The sequence below is a fragment of the Ranitomeya imitator genome, chromosome 1 (assembly GCF_032444005.1).
Source record: "Ranitomeya imitator isolate aRanImi1 chromosome 1, aRanImi1.pri, whole genome shotgun sequence".
NCBI lineage: Eukaryota > Metazoa > Chordata > Amphibia > Anura > Dendrobatidae > Ranitomeya > Ranitomeya imitator.
This window is the reverse complement of record NC_091282.1, coordinates 501,121,859-501,141,886: the sequence shown is the minus strand read 5'-3', so window position 1 is coordinate 501,141,886 and position 20,028 is coordinate 501,121,859. Positions and strand designations below refer to the sequence as shown.

At 37.7% G+C, this 20,028-nt stretch overlaps 1 protein-coding gene across 2 annotated transcripts in view; it reads right to left on the bottom strand.

The window, feature by feature from the left end:
- Positions 1–9,023: 9,023 nt before the first annotated feature.
- BNC2 (basonuclin zinc finger protein 2) overlaps positions 9,024–20,028 on the bottom strand; it is a 1,179,347-nt gene continuing 1,168,342 nt past the window's right edge. Inside the window, exon 7 of one of the 2 annotated variants that reach the window (XM_069766293.1) lies at positions 9,024–12,079. In XM_069766293.1, coding sequence (XP_069622394.1) covers positions 11,431–12,079 — 649 coding nt within the window. In that variant the 3' untranslated portion in view covers positions 9,024–11,430. The remainder of the gene's footprint in view (positions 12,080–20,028) is intronic. The other variant, XM_069766303.1, reaches the window with a different exon arrangement.

Below are 20,028 nucleotides of genomic sequence, written 5' to 3'. Positions count from 1 at the left end.
CAAAAACCATGAAATTCATGAATTTCTTTTGGGGGAGGCGTTTATACCGTTCCACGTTTGGTAAAATGGATAAAGCAGTTTTATTCCTTGGGTCAGTATAATTACAGCGATACCTCATTTAGATTTTTTTTATGTTTTGGCGCTTTTATACGATAAAAACTATTTTATAGAAAAAATATTAATTTTTGCATCACTTTATTCCGAGGACTATAACTTTTTTATTTTTTCACTGATGACGCTGTATGGCAACTTTTTGTGTGGGACAAGATGACATTTTCAGCGGTACCATGTTTATTTATATCTGCCTTTTTGATCGCGTGCTATTCCACTTTTTGTTTGGCGGTATGATAATAAAGCGTTGTTTTTTTGCCTTGTTTTTTTTATTTTTTTTACGGTGTTTACTGAAGGGGTTAACTAGTGGGACAGTTTTATAGGTGGGGTCGTTACGGATGCAGCAATACTAAATATGTGTTCTTTTATTGTTTTTTTCTTATTTAGATAAAGGAATGTATTTATTGGAACTATTTTTTTTTATTATTATTTATTTAGGCTTTTTTTTTTTTTACACATGGAAATATTTTTTTTTTAACTTTTTTACTTTGCCCCAGGGGGGGACATCGCAGTAAAGTGACAGATCGCTGATTTGACACTTTGTTGTGCACTGTGTCAGATCAGCGATCTGACGTGCACAGCAGGGAGGCTTCCCGGCGCCTGCTCTGAGCAGGCGCTGTGAAGCCACCTCCCTGCAGGACCCGGATGCAGCCCCATGGCCATTTTGGATCCGGGGACTGCAGGGAGAAGAAGGTCATCAAAGCAAAAGGTGGCTACTTTGAAGAACTTAGAATATAAGACATAATTTCAGTTGTTTTACACTTTTTTGGTAAGTATATAATTCTACATGTGTTAATTCATAGTTTTGATGCCTTCAGTGTGAATGTACAATTTTCATAGGCATGAAGATACAGAAAAATCTTTAAATGAGAAGGTGTGTCCAAATTTTCAGTCTGTACTGTATGTTTTGTAATTCGCTCTGTGCAAACTCAGCAAAATGAAATCCATTTTGTTTAACTGTGGTAGGCCAGGCCAGCAGTTACAACAAAAATATTACTCATCCATCACCTGTCCTGCCATCCCTACAGTCTGTTATCTGGTCCTCCATGCCTCCTCTTTTCCCGGTCCCCCATCATGTGGATTATCTTTAGTCTCTTCACATTATCTGCAGCCCATCACTTCGCTGTGAATTAAAAGTAGCATAGAGTCTAGATCACGTGAAGTAATTACGCCCCCTCTACTCCTCCTTGGTCAGGCCTCATCTGGATTACAGTGTCCAGTTCTGAGGACCACATTTTAAAAAAGACATTGAAAAACTGTCCTAAGACAGTATGTCATAAAAAAGTATGTCCTACGAGGAACGGTTAAAGGATTTGGGAAAGTTTAGCTTGCAAAAAAGAAGGCTAAGAGGAAACTTATTTGCTGTCTACAAATATCTTAAGGGATGCCACAGTGTAGGGATCATCTTTATTCTCATTTGCACATGGAAACACGAGAAGCAATGGGATGAAACTGAATGAGAGAAGACACAGATTAGATATTTAAAAAACATTTTGTTAGTGAGTGTGATCAATGAGTGGAACATGCTGCCACGAGAGAAGGTGAGTTCTCCTTCAATGGAAGTTTTCAAACAAGCTGGACAGACATCTGTCTGAGATAGTGTAGTGAGTCTTGCGCTGCATTGAGCAGGGAAGAATGATGCCCAAATGTTTCCAAAATTCATATTCTTCAGAGTATGGATGTTTTGTAATTCGCTCTGTGCAAACTCAGCAAAATGGAATCCATTTTGTTGAACTGTGGAAGGCCAGGCCAGCAGTTATAATAAAAATAATACTCATCACTCACCTGTCCTGCCATCCCTACAGTCTGTTATTCGGTCCTCCATGCCTCTTTGCCCCATCATGTGGATTCTCATTAATCTCTTCACATTATCTGTAGTCCAGCACAACGACATTATGATGTGCATCACCCGAGTAATGACACAGCATACACCGTTGACTGAGACCTGGTTGTGCCAAAAGTCCTGGTTTGGAGTGAAGAGACTGAAGGTAATCTGTATGATTAGGGAAGGGGAAAAGAAGAGATGCAGAGGACTGGATGGCTAGTCAGGTGAGTATTATATTATTGTTTTACATTATTTGCAGGGAGTAACTTTGCTGTAATTCGAATTTCCCTGTAAAATCTGTGATTTTCTTAATTCCAATCTTAGATCGGCTCATCTATATTTCAGACAGTTCTTATAAGAATAAGCTGATCACAAAATCTCTACTTGAGTCCGATTCATTAGGTTGCAATCTGTGGGGAAACCAGGCAATAGCAGTAAGTGTTCAATTCCTTGCAGAACCCTCACAGGGAAAATTAAGCATTATACAAAGGCCATTCAAATTAATGGTCTTCCTGACTGAGAGATGTTCTTTCTGTCAGTTCTTCACATTGGCCAGCAAGATCCTGACAAGATAGCCTCATCTCTTATCTCAATTAACTCAGAACTCAGAAATTTCTTTCAAAGATCATGGTGTAGTGCTGCATGCCATACTTAGTAGGATACCCTGTTCTGATTGCCCAACTTGAAAATTATATTCTGGCTATTATCGAAATGGAAGAGGCTTCCTATCACACCAAATACAAAAATTAGTCAATTTTCATCTAGCAAATCAAATTTCATAAATATAACCAGTTACTTGAAACTAGAAATTGAATGGCTAGGCTCCAAAACCATACTGGTTGGAGAAATTATAAAATATGCTCAAATGTGGGAAAGGGAACAATGATTGTAAACATGTTCTTGGAACAGCATTAGCGAATATGCCAACGTAAACATTTTTTGCCACATTCATACTCACAGCCATCGCTTTTAAAATTAATTCTAGAAAAATAGAAATGTACAGTGCAGATTTTTGTTAGAAACTAAGCTTTGTCTTCTCTCTTATCTTGGGTTTTGTACACAAGCAGTTGCTGCTACTTTAATGTGGACTCAAGTTAAATGGGAGAATATTGATTGCAGAAGAGGGTATTGGTTCATTACAATAAGAAGATATAACTTTTTAATTGAGTTTTCCATTTGCAAATGACTTTGGTTTCTTGGTTTTGTATGTGGCATCCATAACTTTTAATCAATACATTGTTTACTCCCTTTAGCTCCTTAGACTGAGTTCAGCCACAAATTTATATTAGCAGAATTCTTTATTTTTGTAGCCCTGGGTTATGGCACAATTTTGTCAATTGCAGAATGAGTAGAAATTGAATTAAGAGTTGGGCAATCCAAGCTTATATTTTAAAGTTGTTTGAACAGTATATCTTAAGGGGCGTTTGTGCTACTCGAAATATATGCAAATAAACAGCTCTTCTGCAAGACCGTGTTTCTTTCAAGAATGCCATTTACATATCAGCTATTTCAGTGACTGCTTTATCCATCGGGTAATATGTAGTATTCCGAAGATAAGCTACAGAAACATTTCATACAGCTATTTTCTTAATGTTACATTGTGACATCTCTGGTTCTAATAAAAACACACAGCATAATCTTAATTCTGTAGTGTAAGGGGAATCCCTTTGGTTTTGTAAGGAAAATAATTCCTAACAATAAATTGCTACACAATGTCAATAACCTGTAGGAGAGAGGCCTCGGTGATATCTTTTAGACAATAGGTTCTTAATCTATGGTACATATACAGGTACACACCATTTTTTCTAGTTGTTCTATGTCAAGCTTTAACAGGTTGAGCATAATAATGTTTGTGCTTTGTTAGAACTGACTTCATACTCACACTAGGCCTAATAACTTTAAAAATACAACAAATAGAGTTGCCCTCACTGTTTTTAGTTTGCAGCAATTTCTGTGTAATTTTGAAATGCCATATAGAAATTTTGCATAAAGCAAAGGCGCTAAGCTAATGCTATTCAATTCCATCTTCGGCTGGTGGACTGCCAAAGTCCATCCCCTTGGCCAAAGAGATGGTGCACATCGGGCACTGAAGGCAAGCTTCCACTCCGTCTAGTGGTCTTATAGCCAGATAAAGAATTGTGAGGAGGTAGGACATGACTGATATCCTAATACACGCTCCAAAAGTTTTAGTTTTTTGAGTGAATTTGATGTTTTATGTTGCTTCAGGAAATACTGTCTAAAAGGGTCTGTAATTGCTTTCTAAATGGAGCTTAGAAATGGAACTCATGAAGATACAAGATCCTTTGAACCCTTTACATGTATGGCAGATGAAAACAATTAAAAAGGTACAAAATTGCTATCAGTGCATTTGTATTAGTCTGAAAAAAAATATTTATCTCATACACTGAAACAGAAAAAAAAATCAACTGGAGAATTGCTGTTTTTTGGTAGCTTTGTGTCCCCCATGAATGGAATAAAAAAAGAGATCAGAAAGTTTTGCTGACCTTAAAATAGTCCTAATAAAAACTGTAGATCATCTTTCAAAAAACAAGTATTCATACAACTTGACTGATAATTAAAAAAAATAAATGGCTCTCACAATATGGTGCTTAAAAACAAATTTTTTGGGGGGAAAGATTTTTTTAATTTTAAGTAATTTAACAAAAAAAAAACAATATAAATATGGTATTAATATGGTATCTCCATAACTGTGCTGACCCAAGCACTTTACCAGATCATTTGTATCACAAATTGAATGATATAAAACCAAACCTCACAAGCAATGGCAACATTTAAGGGTTTTTTTTTTCAATTCTATCCTTTGATTTTTTTTTACTACATGATAAAATTAATAATGTAATTAAAAACTACAACTCACCTGCATACAAGCCATGTCACATGGCTATGTTTTGTTTTCTGCCAGGAGGTGGTTCTTGGAGAAAATGTCAACAAGAGAAGCCTCCACAAGCAAGAACAGGTAGATACGATGATTACTTTATTGTCTGCAGCTTTTTTTTTTATTACTAATTAAGACTACTATATACATTTTTCCATACTGTATTATTTTTTTTAGTTGTTTGTGTGATCCTTGGCTACATTTTTGTGATCTATGCAATATATTTGTGCTATATATATAGCCTTTTTGCCATACTACTTTATTGACCCATGCATGATATCTATATACTTGTGGAGAAGATTTAGTTCTCTTTTTATTTTTTTTATTACGTAGCTGCTTTACTTTTCCCATTTGAGATATATATTGCCTTTATACACACCAATTTGCATTAGTTACATTGTCCTTGTGTTTTGGGGTGTTTGGCACAGCAACTATTTATTCAGGCGCCTGCCACATTTTACAGTCACTAAGTTCCACTAATATAGTATGGGGATAGGGGATGTCTATTAAAGGGTAATTCTCATCTTTTAGATGGGTAACATTGCTAAGAGTAAAATCAAGAATCTTTTCAATGCAATTAGTATTATTAAAAGCCCTCTCATTTCTCTAACTATCACTAATTTTTTATTTTATTATTTACTGATCATTGTCAATGGGATGGCGGTCTAGCAGTGGTGGCTGAACATGTGCAGTGCTTACAATCTGTTTGGTACTGAAGTTGTAAACACTGCACAGAATCTGGCCCAGATTACTGGACCACACAGTTAGCTCCTGATCCAAGCCAGCCTCCAACGCTGCAGAGGCAAAAAGAATGCACATTTTAAGCTAGAAGCGGAATGGTTCAGATGCTTGAAACTGTCAATCATTCAGGAGTGACTGCCCCCCAAAAAATAAGGAAGTTGGATGGCTGGGGAGTCGCACACTCCTAAGAAGCCAAGCCCTTTAAAGGGAATAGGTTACATGAAAAAACGCTATTAATCTGCAGATATGCGGCTAATCTGCAGAATAATAGAGTTCTGAACATGCCCGACAGTGGCCACTCTCTATCCATAGAGCGGTGACTGATCCTACACTACGCCAGTACTGAAACCTGAACACTGCCAGGAGGAATAAAGTTTAATTCCTCCGGGCGGCAGGGCTCTAAGTGCGGGCGCCATGCAGATTCAGAATGCTATTAACCTGCAGTGTAACCCCATATCTGCAGCTTAATAGTGTTTTTTCACGTGACGGGTTCCCTTTAAGTTCTAACAAATTAAAATATTTTTAAAACTCAAGGCAAATTCAATAACTAGCAGCATAACTAAGTTTTCGCCATTTGCACACTCATGGTGTGTTTCTACTCTACATGGCCAGATATCTTGCTGGAATTGAAAAAATGATCTTTTTGCATTAGCCACTTTGCTCTTTTATTATTAAAACATGTTTGCATCGAACAGTAAAAATCTTTTAAATCGAAAATGTTCATTATTTCTTGAAAGAGTGGCGCTCCCCTGTTTTGTAGATAAAAGGCAGTACAAGAGAATTTCAGCATGGACACACATACAAACTGAGTAAGAAGAGTACACTTTACTTAATCCGGTTGCAATTTAACAAACACATACAGTATACATGAACGGTATAAAAACTAAGCTGAATACTATTCAGTTTAACCGAGAGTAGTACTTAAAACTCAGTGACATTTCCCAAAAAAATGGTCATCAAAAATTCCTCAGCTTTTCTCAGTAAACATTAGTGTTGGACAAATGTAAATTTAAATAAAAAAAAAAAAGTCTTTTACTGTTTACACAAGTATTTTTAGTCTTTTAATCACTTTTCGACCCAGGAAGAATCATAACCGGTCATTCCTTTTCGGCCAATTTCTCCAACAGTTCTTGAAAAAGAAAATTTTCAGCAATCAATGTCATTGTAAATACTGTCTGCTAGAAATGTGTAAGTTTGTAATCCATAAAGAGCGTCATGTACAATAAGACAACAAAAAAAGAACGCATAGAATAAATTCCTTTGGCAAACGTGAGACATTTGTTGCAAATATAAGAAAAGGCGAGGATAGTCATAAATAGCTGATGCTGTAACTTAAACATATGATATTCAGAGCCTTGGAATTCTACATGTAAGAACGTACATCGATGCATCTCGGAGTTCATATGGTTGACAGAGGTATTAATTGGAAAACGGAAACAGAGGCTTTAATGCAGATAGAAATCTACAATTTTGGCAGAACGCTGAAGACAGGTAAATATACTTCTTGTAGAAGAGTTTGCAGCAATGTAATGGTGCACTTGCTTGGGCAACATGCGTAAACACCGGAAACACATCAAAGTTTCAAGAAAAAAAGTGCTCTGCGCTTTTTTTTTTTTTATTTTTCATTTTAAATTACTTTCTACATTTTTTTCTCGTCTGCAGAAATCCCCTAAGAAAACAAGGAACAATATCTCTCTTTTTATTGTTTCTTTTTTTTTTCATAGAAACATGTTCCATTTGAGGTCAAGCATGTGATTCTCAGTTTTACATTGTAAGTGCTTCAACTTTTGACCCAATGTGAGGAACCTGTGATAATTGTAGAGTCACAAGGCCTTTGTGACCACCCAAATGCTAAGAGGAGCGATTGTTGGTTTCCAACCTATATATCTTCATTCCCATGACAAAGCCAAAAAGCGCAAAAAACACTAATACTCGTGCCTGTTTCTGCAGAAATAAATATCAAGGGATTGACTTTGGCTGAATCTTATAGCAGGAGAGGTTAGGGGAATCATCTGGAACTATTTATTACATACAGTTCCAGCCTTGTAAAATTGGGATGCATTATTAAAATCTTTTACTGGAAGATGACTTGCGACATAAGATTTGCCTCCAGGGGATGAACATCTTGCATTTGGAAAACTATTTCTTAGGGAAACGTTTCAATTACTAAAAGATTATTTTACTGTGATCAGTGAGCACATTCGTTTATAGAGTTTTTGCTAAGGTAAATTAACACTGAAATATCAATATTAACAAAGCCAAGATAAAAACTTTTTGGGGGGCAATCTGATTTTTTAAATTGATTCTCAAGGCCACCAGGATCAAGTTCTAAAGGTCAACTATACCTTCAATATATGTAGCTTGAGGACCACTATTTCTCCTGGATACCCACTTTCACCCCCTCCCCCCGAATAAAAATGCATGCTCAGTTTTTCATGGGCGTTCAATTGTAAGTATTCAATTGTAAGAGGGTGAGTAAGCTAGGGCCTTGACATTTCGGGTGGCAGCTATTATTTCCTGAGGAAAAAAGGTTCAGGTTTAAAATTAAGGATATTTGCACACAAAATCTTTTACATTTGGGCAAGCAGAGGACACTTCAGGAAAAAGATGCTTCAGGAAGTTCATCAAAGGCTTTTTTGGCCGTCTCTTCCACTTTCTTTGCGACTGGTATTTTTTTTTTTACCTGTATGCAAAAAATAATGAATGACTTTCAACCACTTTGAAGCTTTGGAAATCTGGAGGAGTTAAAGGGAATCTCTCATCAAGTTTTTGCTATGTAATCTGAGGACAGCATGAGGTAGGCGTTAAATCAGAGATGTCAATGATGTATAACTTATCAGTCTGTGTGTTGTGACTTAGGGTACCGTCACACTATAACATTTCGATCGCTACGACGGTACGATTCGTGACGTTCCAGCGATATCGTTACGATATCGCTGTGTCTGACACGCAGCAGCGATCAGGGATCCTGCTGAGAATCGTACGTCGTAGCAGATCGTTTAGAACTTTCTTTCATCGCTGGATCTCCCGCTGTCATCGCTAGATCGGTGTGTGTGACACCGATCTAGCGATCTAGCGATGCGATCCTGCGATGCGTTCGCTTGTAACCAGGGTAAACATCGGGTAACTAAGCGCAGGACCGCGCTTAGTTACCCGATGTTTACCCTGGTTACAAGCGTTAAACTAAAAAAAAAAAAACAGCACATACTTACATTCTTGTGTCCGTCAGGTCCCTTGCCGTCTGCTTCCCGCACTGTGACTGCCGGTCGTAAAGTGAAAGCAGAGCACAGCGGCTGTGCTTTCACTTTCACTTTACGGCCGGCAGTCACTGAGTGCGGGAACCAGACTGCAAGGGACCTGACGGACACCAGAATGTAAGTATGTGCTGTTTTTTTTTTTAGTTTAACGCTTGTAACCAGGGTAAACATTGGGTAACTAAGCGCGGTCCTGCGCTTAGTTACCCGATGTTTACCCTGGTTACCCAGGGACCTCGGCATCGTTGGTCGCTGGAGAGCTGTCTGTGTGACAGCTCCCCAGCGACCACACTACGATTTACCTACGATCACGGCCAGGTCATATCGCTGGTCGTGATCGTAGGTAAATCGTATAGTGTGACGGTACCCTTACTTACAATGAAGGCTTTATCACCTGGTGATTTTCATTGTTAGGACTACATGAGATGAGCTTTCTATTCTGACTCCTCCCCTCCTGTGATAAGCAGCTCACTGTCAATAGACGATGTACATGCAGAGCTTGGTGTGGGGCAGGATTAGATTCCTTAGCCCTGCTGCATTCTACATCTAGGAACTCTGATTCATAACTGCTGAACCCAATTAACTAAGGGATATATCGCTGGATTCAGCTTCTCTTTTCCTATATTATGCTGCTCTCAGATGAGGTAGTAAAAACTTGTTGACAGATTACTTTTAAGAGAAGCTCAAAAAGGCTGAAGATATGCAGAGTAAATAATTTTTATATTGCAGTACATATGTTCAATAGTTTTAGCATCTCTTTAGTGCTTTTCATACGGGCTACATATTGTACTCTAAACCGACAACCAAGGCGAAAGAGATATCCCAAATAATAATATAGGCTTCAAGTAGATAAACAAACTTAAAACAAAAAAGTTACTTGAAAAAAATATTCAAAACACAATTCACATTAAATATGGTGGATATCGACTGATCTTACTTGTGAATTGCTTCTCTACTTTTTTGGTACTAGTTGTGTGCTTCCCCTAATTTTAATATAATTTTTGTGTTAGGTCTTTGCCTGGTGTCTAATTACAATAAAACATTTATCTTTTTAATGTGAATTGTGTTTTGAATATTTTTTTCAAGTAGCTATTTTGGTTTAAATATATACATATTGTACTCGCCTGTAATAGACGTTGTGTGCATATACCCTAATATGCGTCCCATCGTTCTTAAGCCTCTTTTTCTGTAGAAAATGTTGCAAGTCCCTGAAATATTGTCACTTGTGTATATCACAATTAAAATTTTAATTTGGGTGGAAACAAGCAAACACAGTTTAAGAAAGCTACATATCTACTACTGCAGAAGATATAGAAAATGAATGGTATATTATCCAATAATTTGACTGATATTCTGGCCCCTTTGTGTAATAATTATGTAGATGAACTTTGCATGCCCTGGGAAAAATATTGATTGTTCTTTGAGATTATACTGTGCAGGCAAGCAACCTTATAGTGCTACATATGATCTCAATCTTAGGGAAAGGAAGGGGCAAGGACTGGAGTGCCAAAGTACTTATGCCCTTACTATCATAATGTAACTTCTCTGTAATATTATAACTTTTTTTTCAAGAGCTCCATTTTCTATGGCTTACATTTTAGTAGAATTTTACGCAGTTTGGTCATATGTGCAAAATCGGCAGTTGTAACATTTTGCAAAACTCTATTAATACTTTTTTTTTCTGTTTGGCAACCATGCCATTTAACTGACTAGCCCTATAAGGTCATCCCAAGATAATGAAGTTATTTTACTCACTTCAGCACAAGAGGTGGTAGAGTTTTGCCAAGGTCATACTTCTCTTAGCACTGAAGAGTTAAAATAAAAATATCATTGTACACCAACGTAGTGTTTGGGTGGGGAAAGTGCATGACTGCTTTTATACATATAGTACAAAAGACAAAAAGGAAAAAAGAACAATGTATAGTGCTTTAAGCATGCAACTCGAGGATGATACTACATGTAGCAGGTAGTCCTAAAATTATCATGTTACGATGTCTGTGTTGCAAATTTGTGCATTAAAGCAAAAAGAAAGAACAAAAAAGAGCTTGTTATCCTGTATACAGCTTGCTGGGACTTCAACAGAATACCAGGAGTACACAACCATCAATACAATACTGTCCAACTAATGGGACTCCATATTTACAGGTTTTTCTGCCATGTGTAGTCTCCTCCAAAAAATATCTCAGCAACGGCGTGATTTGTAAATTGAAAAGAAAGAAATACTAATTATTTTTCTTTGCAAGCAATAGTCACTGGTATATTAAGACACTACCTTTCGAGATAACCAAGTACTTCATTCCGTAAACCAAAATTAAGAGAAACAAAAAAGGAAAGGGATAAGTGACTGCGTGTTTTTCGTTTTGTCAGTTCGGAAGTCCTTTTCAGGGCCATTTCACCAATTAGTGAAAATAAAAAAGCACCTAGTGTTTTTTAGTTTTCTTTTTCTCTGTTCGATAAAAAAGAATATATATCTAGATTTTTTATATATATATATTTATATATAGATATATAACATACATATACCATTTAATATATGTACGTATATATATAAATATGGAACAGTTCATTCTGTGAAATCTGAAGTTTTTTTGTCCATTTGGAAGCTATTCCACAGCAGAAAAAGGAATGTTTTTATGGAGATTAGGGTTTTGACTGTGCCGATTTCGGCTGCGTACAGAGGAGAACATCATGTTACACCCAAAAACTTTGCATTTATGCATTTCCCGCAAATGCACTGTCTTGTAATGAACCCGCAAGGTTCCTTTGTTACTGTACATTTTGTGGCAAATGTTGCACATTATTCCACCGTTGCTCATGGCAAAGTTGTTGTATAAGGAAGATTCGATCACATCATTGCCTGGTCCCATGAGCGGCGCAGAGGCATTAGCCTTCAGAGAAGACTCCTCACTGTCACTGGCACCATCAATGTCATCGAGGAGGATACCCTCATCACTGCCTACATCAGACTCTCGAGAAGATTGGATGCTGCTGCTAGACTGGACGCTGGAGGTTGTACTCAAGTCTAAGACCATGTAGTCATCTGCCAGGCACCGCCCATATCCATTGATGTGGGAATCTTCTGTACCAATTGGCGAGGTGGTATCCTCTCTAACATCCAGGCCCATGGAATGTTGACCGCCATAGATTTTTGCCAAGAACTCATCTCGGAGGTTAGGCTGAGAGGAGTCCAGCCCCATCTCATCCAGTTCTTTGGTCAACAGTTTGCGGTGAAGATTTATATTAGCACTGTGTCTGAAATAAAAAAAATATTCATAACATTATAAAACACCAGATTCTCATTGAAACCATTAAAACATGTCATATACTACCAATAAGGGTATTCTAAAAGATTATTTGTAATTCCTTAATTATAGCTTATTTGGCGAGATTGTCGAATTAAACAGACTGTTATGCAAACACATGCAACAGTGCACATGCACATAAAACATGCCATGAACAAAGCAGCCTTGTGATTCATCAACTCATGAATGTAGAATGAATAATACAAATACAGTACATATGCGTATACTATGCATAAGCCAAATACTAGTAATAAGGGGTCATTTGTTCAATTGATTCAAAAATGGATGATTTTTGTGATATTTGGCTAATATTTTTTCTGATTGATTTTATAGGTAAATGACATGACAAATTCGAAAGTAGTGTGGTATCTAAAGTCACATGCAGTGGCTTCATAGCTACCACTATGTTCTAAGTAATGCCCTGTTAGTTGCATTAGCACTTAATATAGTTTTTGTTATATGCATACTGAGACTCAAATTAGTGGCAGTCTCTTTTCTACCTGATTTGCCAAACTCGTTATACTATCTATATTGCAATGAATTATTAGAATAAGGGCTAGTGCATGTGGCCATATTATCGGTCCAAGTGTGATTCGACAAAACATTGGATCATACCTGGACAAATGTTAGTTTATGGGGCTATGCACATGTCAGTCCAAGTAAAAAAAATGCTGCATGCCCAAGATTGATCTGGTATTTGAATAGCAGTCAGTAATGCAAGTCAATGAGTTCATGGAAACCGTAGGATTGCACTCGGAAGACTTGTGAGAGCAGTCCGATTTCCATGGACTGACAGAATGGAGAAGATAGAGAATATTTTTTCCATCTTCACCTAATCAGAAAAAAATGGATCACACTGATTATACTCTGATCAAAATGTGATTTTCCTAATTGACACAATTCTTTCGGATGAGAGAATATATAAGCTCTTGTGACCCTAGTATAACATGCAGTAATTGGAATCATAGGCTAAAAGTTGGATAAAATGCAATCAGGTGTAAAGGTTTTAAAATGTTTTATATAATCTACAAGACGCTGAATTCAAAGATTTTGAGAGACAACAGACGCACTTTATTAAAGGTGTTGACCAGAGAGTAAAAAAAAGTTATTTAGTTGTTGCTTGACTCCCGACCCAATCTCCCTGTCCTCTTACATCCATTTTTAGATCTTTTTCAAAACAGTAAAGAGCTTTACTGCTTTTCTATACCAATTGCATGCATAAAGAGCTGGCTATTTGGCATATTTTATTAGATAAGCCAGCACCTTTCTCCATCTCTGTTGATTCACCAAAAAAAACAGTTTGTGTAGCTTCTGAAATGAGACAATCAGTCAAACCCGTCATACACACCATTGACACAACGAAGAGAAGATCCAGAAGTAGGACTCAAGCCTTTTTAAAACACATCTTCTTTATTGTAGATCAGTAAAACAACTCGGAAAAAATCACAGAAGAGTTAAAAGTTACAAACGCGTTTCAGAGCTGCGTCCTTAATCAGTGTCAAACACTGACAAGTTAATTCGGCTTTAGGCGATGATTAAGGAAGTAGCTCTAAAATAGGTTTGTGACTTTTAACTCTTGAATGATTTATTCTGAGTTATGTTATTGATCTACCGTAAAAAAAAATTGCATTCTAACAAGGCTCAAGTCCTACTGCTACATCTTATATCTTCCTAGATTCATCTTGCTGTGTTTCAAATGTTTTGCATAGGACGCGCCTGACCTGCATGACTTGGAAATATAGGTGAGCTGACATTGTTTTCAAATTTACAATTAACACAGAGAGGGAGCGCGCTTTTATCTTTGGGGGTGACAGAACTGTGACATGTGGATCACTGAGGCCGTTCTAAGCATGAAAGTACAGGTAAGGTATAATTTCATTTTTAACTTTTAGCTCCTGTATACTCCCGTTATATAGATTATCACATCAGCATTAGAAACCTTACTGCAAATTGCTCAACCTAGAAATTCTGAAGTAGTAGATGCCCACTATTAAGAATCCTAATAAATTAACCAGAACTTAAAAAAAGAGTATCTCTTGCACCTAGAGACCCGGGACATCCATGCAGTCCATAGTCCATGGGAAGCCCATTCATGGATTATTAAACATTGATGTGGCTCCAAAAATGCCTTTATTTTCACAAAAAATATAAAAAAGAACATATCTATTGTGCATTTACTCTGCAATCAATCTTAAAGGGGTTTTCCAACACTTTAAAAAAATTAGGGAAGGTAGAGGTAAATAAAAAAAAGAAATAACCATTTTTTAGCCATTTAGTTCTCTGTTGCTTCCATAGTCACTCATTGTTCTGCAGCAAATAAGCTTCAAACATCATTCATGCAATTACTAGTCTCATCAGTAAAATGTATGTGATGGTCATCACTGCAGGACTAGCCTGGACCACTGAAGCAATAGCACTGGAACAGCAGGGGTGAAGGAAGTAGTTATTGGTCACTTTTTTTTTTGTTTTATAACATTCCATTTTCGGTCAAGTTTTGTAAAATCCCCAAACTCTATAAACTATTTTATTTGCATGCAATGGCATTTGATTTCATCAGAGACTGATGAAACTATAATTTATTTACAAAATACGGCTGAAAAAATACGCATGTCAACAAAGGAATGGAAGAGGATAAAGGGAAGGTATATAGATAAAGCCATAATGTATATGCTCTAGAAGACTTAAAAATTGTAAAGAATAATATAAAAATAAACTGTATCTGAATATATTAATTATTATTATTGCTATTATTTAATTCTCTGTAAACTAAAAAAAAGAAGCTTGTAAAAAATTAGGTTTAAGAAGAGTACAATAAAATAACACTGGAAAAAAAATAATGCAATTCCTCAGATGGGTGTAGTCTTTTTTCAAAAGATGATTTATGAAAAATCACAGTCTGTTATTGCTGCATTGCGAAAGGGGTATCTTCTTTTTTCCTGTTGGCTTGCATTGAGGTAAAATTAAAAAACTATACCAATCTAATTAGAATGTGTAGACATCTTCATTTTCGGCCAGACCAAACTGAATACACAAATGAGCAGCAGTTCTGTAGAGCTGTGTCCCTCTCCCTCTGTCAGCACTAACAACCAGTCTGTTAATATAATTACATTGACTTTTATTGAATTAAGTGCCATCTCTTGCTTAAAGGGAAGGGGAATAAGAAAAAAAGACGACTGTCAATTGATTCAGGTGTAACACAATAATAAAGATGAACTCATGGCAGTGCATTAGCTCTGCACCTCATAACTTTGCAACAAGAGTTCATTCATAGACGTCGATTTCCATTATGCCACCTCAGTTGAAAAAGAATTGATTCCTGCAGTTCTTGTCACTCTTTAATCTTGCACTTTTGTTTAATAGCACTGTATGTGTAAAAAAAAATGACCTTTGAAGCTTCCAACAAACCAACTTGGCTCTCATTGTCAATATATACAAGCTGTTTCCTCAAAAATTGGATCACCTTCTGGTCACCTATTCGTATGCTAAAATTCACTTAACGGAGAAAAATTATTTGATGCCAATGCCATGGCCTAAATATTTAGAAGAATTTTAGAAGCATAGTTCACTGTTATGTGCATAGTGATGAGATAAGTGGTCATTTGTCCACTTCCTAAAAGACTGGTTTAGCCATTTGTCTGCCCTGTGCACTGTGACAAACGATAGTTCAAGAAAAAAATATTTTTTTTCTCACTACTCTATTTCTAGCAGCTATGTAGGAAAAAAGGTTGCGAAAGCAGATTTCAGATCCAAGGTTGAAAGATAAAGCGGAAGACTATGCATAAGTCTGTGATAAGATGGCTTTACATTCTCTCATCTATGAGAATCAGGTTGATTATGCTAATGACACTGTGATCAAATTCTGATCAGAGTTTGATCCGGGTGTGAGTGTAGTATGATCCAATTCTCTCAGATGAGAGACTCGGAGCACATGGTGATGAAGAAGAACAAAATTTCTCCATCTTCTCCATTGTGTGTGTGAGGTCATGGAAGTCATCCGAGTGCCGTCTGATGTGTTACTCACACCCATAGACTTGATTGTGTGAGTCGCATCAGATTTCAAAGTGAAATCACAGCATTCTGCTACTTTTTTCGCAAACAAATTCTGTCAGTAAAAAAAATTGTACATCGGCACTGCCTCATTGAGCAACAGTGATTGGATAGCACTCGTTCGATGTATATGCTGTGTAAGCGAGCCCTATGGCCAATTTCTATACTCATATAACGGCCAAATATTCTATCCCTAAGAGCATCTCATAGCCTTATACTGATAGTTTGGGTGATTGAACACGTAATCATGTAGAAATGTGCTAATAAACACCTATCCAAAGTTGACCCAATTGAATAGTCACATATTGGTTTGGGCCAAAATTTTATAGGACTCCTATAGGCAAAAAAAGGAAGTTTATTTTTCAGTTAGTCCAGACAGTAGCAACAACACGGCCAAAAACGTGCTTCTAGATAATGGTTATATTTTGCAAGGAAACGGTTATTTCACCTGCAAAACCGTATGACCGATTGTAATGGCTGCACTTATAAAGTCAGCATATAAACTCCAAATGGCTCCAAGTTTGTCAAAAGGCAAGTTAATCTCTGCTGCATCCTACAGAATGACTAGCAGTGTCCTGTTATGTACATGAAAGCATGTGACAAATAACCGCCACTCATGCTGTAATCACTTAGAACTACTGCCATGCTGAAATTAGCAGCACATTTAATTGGTGCTCTCTGAGGGTTTTGGTGGCTCCTTGAAGCTTGATCTATTAGCACTTTGTTTATCACCTGTGTGAAGAGCAGCAACTGTTTCGAAAGTTATCAGCGCAGTAAGCCATTCTCTAATGCATAGCAACCTCTGGTCCCTATAGTGGTGACAGTGCCGTAATGAGGCAATTTATACTCCGTGAATTCCTAAACCACACAATACTAGACCTGCTGCTCTTAACACAAAGAAAAACACAGCAGATCAGCTGTAATGCAAACCAAGAGAGAAGCCCATTAAAAATCATTCTATCACTGCCAAAGTATTTATCCCTACACATTTGATTATGAATTGCTGGTAGGGAAGACAAATATATCTGCATCAATTTTATAAATCAATGCTAATTAGAAAATTGATATAAAGCTCTATCGTTAAAGCCACTTTCACAAATATACACTAAAGAAATGTTTAGATATCATTCTTGTTCATTAATGAAAGCTAAGGCAGGAGTGGAGTGAGAGTGATCTGTGCACCCAAGCTAGAAATGTTATGATCTTCCTACCTCCCAACCACTATACATTATGTAGTCATTATTAAAGATGAGGAATTTGATTTGATGCAAATCAAATTTATGTCAAATTTTATAAAAGTTGCAGGTCCCAAACAATTGTGAGCAATTTACAGTTTGATTAAAGAAAAAATCCTGCCACTTTTTTTTACAAATTTCAAACGATTGCATCAGCCCTAGAAGGATAACGTGATCTCTAACATGACCATGTAGACTTCCTTCCCCACAAAAACTTGCGTCTATCACATCACATGGTATAGCAGCCAATCAGAAGGGACTATCAGTCTATAAAAAAGTGAAGAAAGGGATTGCAGCGGCCATTTTAAGGTGATTTATCATAGTGAGAGGATGTCAAAACTCGCAGCACAACTATAGAGATAGGAAGACACAGTCCTAAAACACTGAACAAATACTCCAGATAGTAATATGCTTTACAACTGCAGCATTGACAAAGGTGAATGTAGTAGCCTGCAATTAATACAAGAAATACATTTATATGGGGAGAGGGATGGCAGATGTGCCGATAGCAGTGCCAGATTCAGTGTGATTGATCAGTGATATAGTGTAGTTGACTAGCTGTCTTTTGTAATAATGCAATTGAATTACAATTACTAGTGTTGAGCATTCCGATACCGCAAGTATCGGGTATCGGCCGATATTTGCGGTATCGGAATTCCGATACCGAATTCCGATACTTCCCGCGTATCGGATACCGGAATCGGAAGTTCCCAGAATTCAAATTGAACGCAGCAGCCAATGAGGAATGAATGAAAGTGTGGGCACATCCTGTTTAGCATGGTGGGCATGTAAGTACTGGCAAGGCTTGGATTGGCTGCTGAAATGATGTCACTCTGCACTATAAAAAAGCGCTGCCGCCATTTTGCGCTCACTCTGCTGTGATTTCAGTTAGGGACAGGACGCTGTGTTCTAACTGAGGGCCAGTTGAGCTAGCTAATTGCTTTATTTTCCTTTCCAAAGGCTAATTTAGCAAAACGCTGTGTGTTCTTCACTGTTCACCTTGCTCTTGCCTTGCAGCGCTGTTTTAACAGCGTTCTGCAAGGTCTCTGTGTGTGTGTGTGTGTGCAGCTCACTCTGTAGTCTGTGTGCAGCCATATACCCGGTTGTATTCAGCTCAGGGGGGGTTCACACTGCCTCACACAGTTGTTCTTTTTTGCTCTTAGTGCAGCCTGCTGCACATTTTTTCTCAAATTTCCTATTAGTGTTTTTCCACCAGTCTCCAGCTCTATTGTGGAAAAACACTACATAGGATAACCTAGAGGGGGGTTTTTGGGCCTTGCAGCGCCGTTTACGGCTGTCTGCACGGTCTCCGTGTGAGCCCAGCTCGCCCTGTAGTCTGTGTGCAGCCATAGCCGGTTGGATTCAGCTCAGGGTTCGTTACTGGCTCATACCTTGAGAAAAATTTTCCTTTTTTTCAAATAGTGCAGCCTGTTTAAAATTTGAAAAAAAAAATTCCTATTAGTGTCTTTCCACTCGTATCCAGCTAAATAGTGGAAAAACACTATATAGGATAACCTAGAGGAGGGTTTTTTGGCCTTGCAGCGCCGTTTACGGCTGTCTGCACGGTCTCCGTGTGAGCCCAGCTCGCCCTGTAGTCTGTGTGCAGCCATAGCCGGTTGGATTCAGCTCAGGGTTCGTTACTGGCTCATACCTTGAGAAAAATTTTCCTTTTTTTCAAATAGTGCAGCCTGTTTAAAATTTGAAAAAAAAAATTCCTATTAGTGTCTTTCCACTCGTATCCAGCTAAATAGTGGAAAAACACTATATAGGATAACCTAGAGGAGGGTTTTTTGGCCTTGCAGCGCCGTTTACGGCTGTCTGCACGGTCTCCGTGTGAGCCCAGCTCGCCCTGTAGTCTGTGTGCAGCCATAGCCGGTTGGATTCAGCTCAGGGTTCGTTACTGGCTCATACCTTGAGAAAAATTTTCCTTTTTTTCAAATAGTGCAGCCTGTTTAAAATTTGAAAAAAAAAATTCCTATTAGTGTCTTTCCACTCGTATCCAGCTAAATAGTGGAAAAACACTATATAGGATAACCTAGAGGAGGGTTTTTTGGCCTTGCAGCGCCGTTTACGGCTGTCTGCACGGTCTCCGTGTGAGCCCAGCTCGCCCTGTAGTCTGTGTGCAGCCATAGCCGGTTGGATTCAGCTCAGGGTGCGTTACTGCCTCATACCTTGAAAAAAAATTTCCTTTTTTTCAAATAGTGCAGCCAGTTTAAAATTTGAAAAAAAAAATTCCTATTAGTGTCTTTCCACTTGTATCCAGCTAAATAGTGGAAAAACACTATATAGGATAACCTAGAGGAGGGTTTCTTGGCCTTGCAGCGCCGTTTACGGCTGTCTGCACGGTCTCCGTGTGATTTAAACTAGCTCTGTAGCCCGATCTGCACCAAAAAAAAGGTTAAGTTCACCAAACACAACTTACACTTGTGTAGGCCACATTTGAAAAATAATAAAGTTTAGTCCACAATTTACAACATTAGTGTTTCTTACACCTGTTAGGAGGAGCATTACAGGAATAAGCACACTAAGGCCTTAGTACTTTTCTGCTTATCTTTATCTGTCAACCAAGATGAAGAGGGCAGGGAGTAAGGCACGTGGGCGTGGGCGCGGAGCAGGG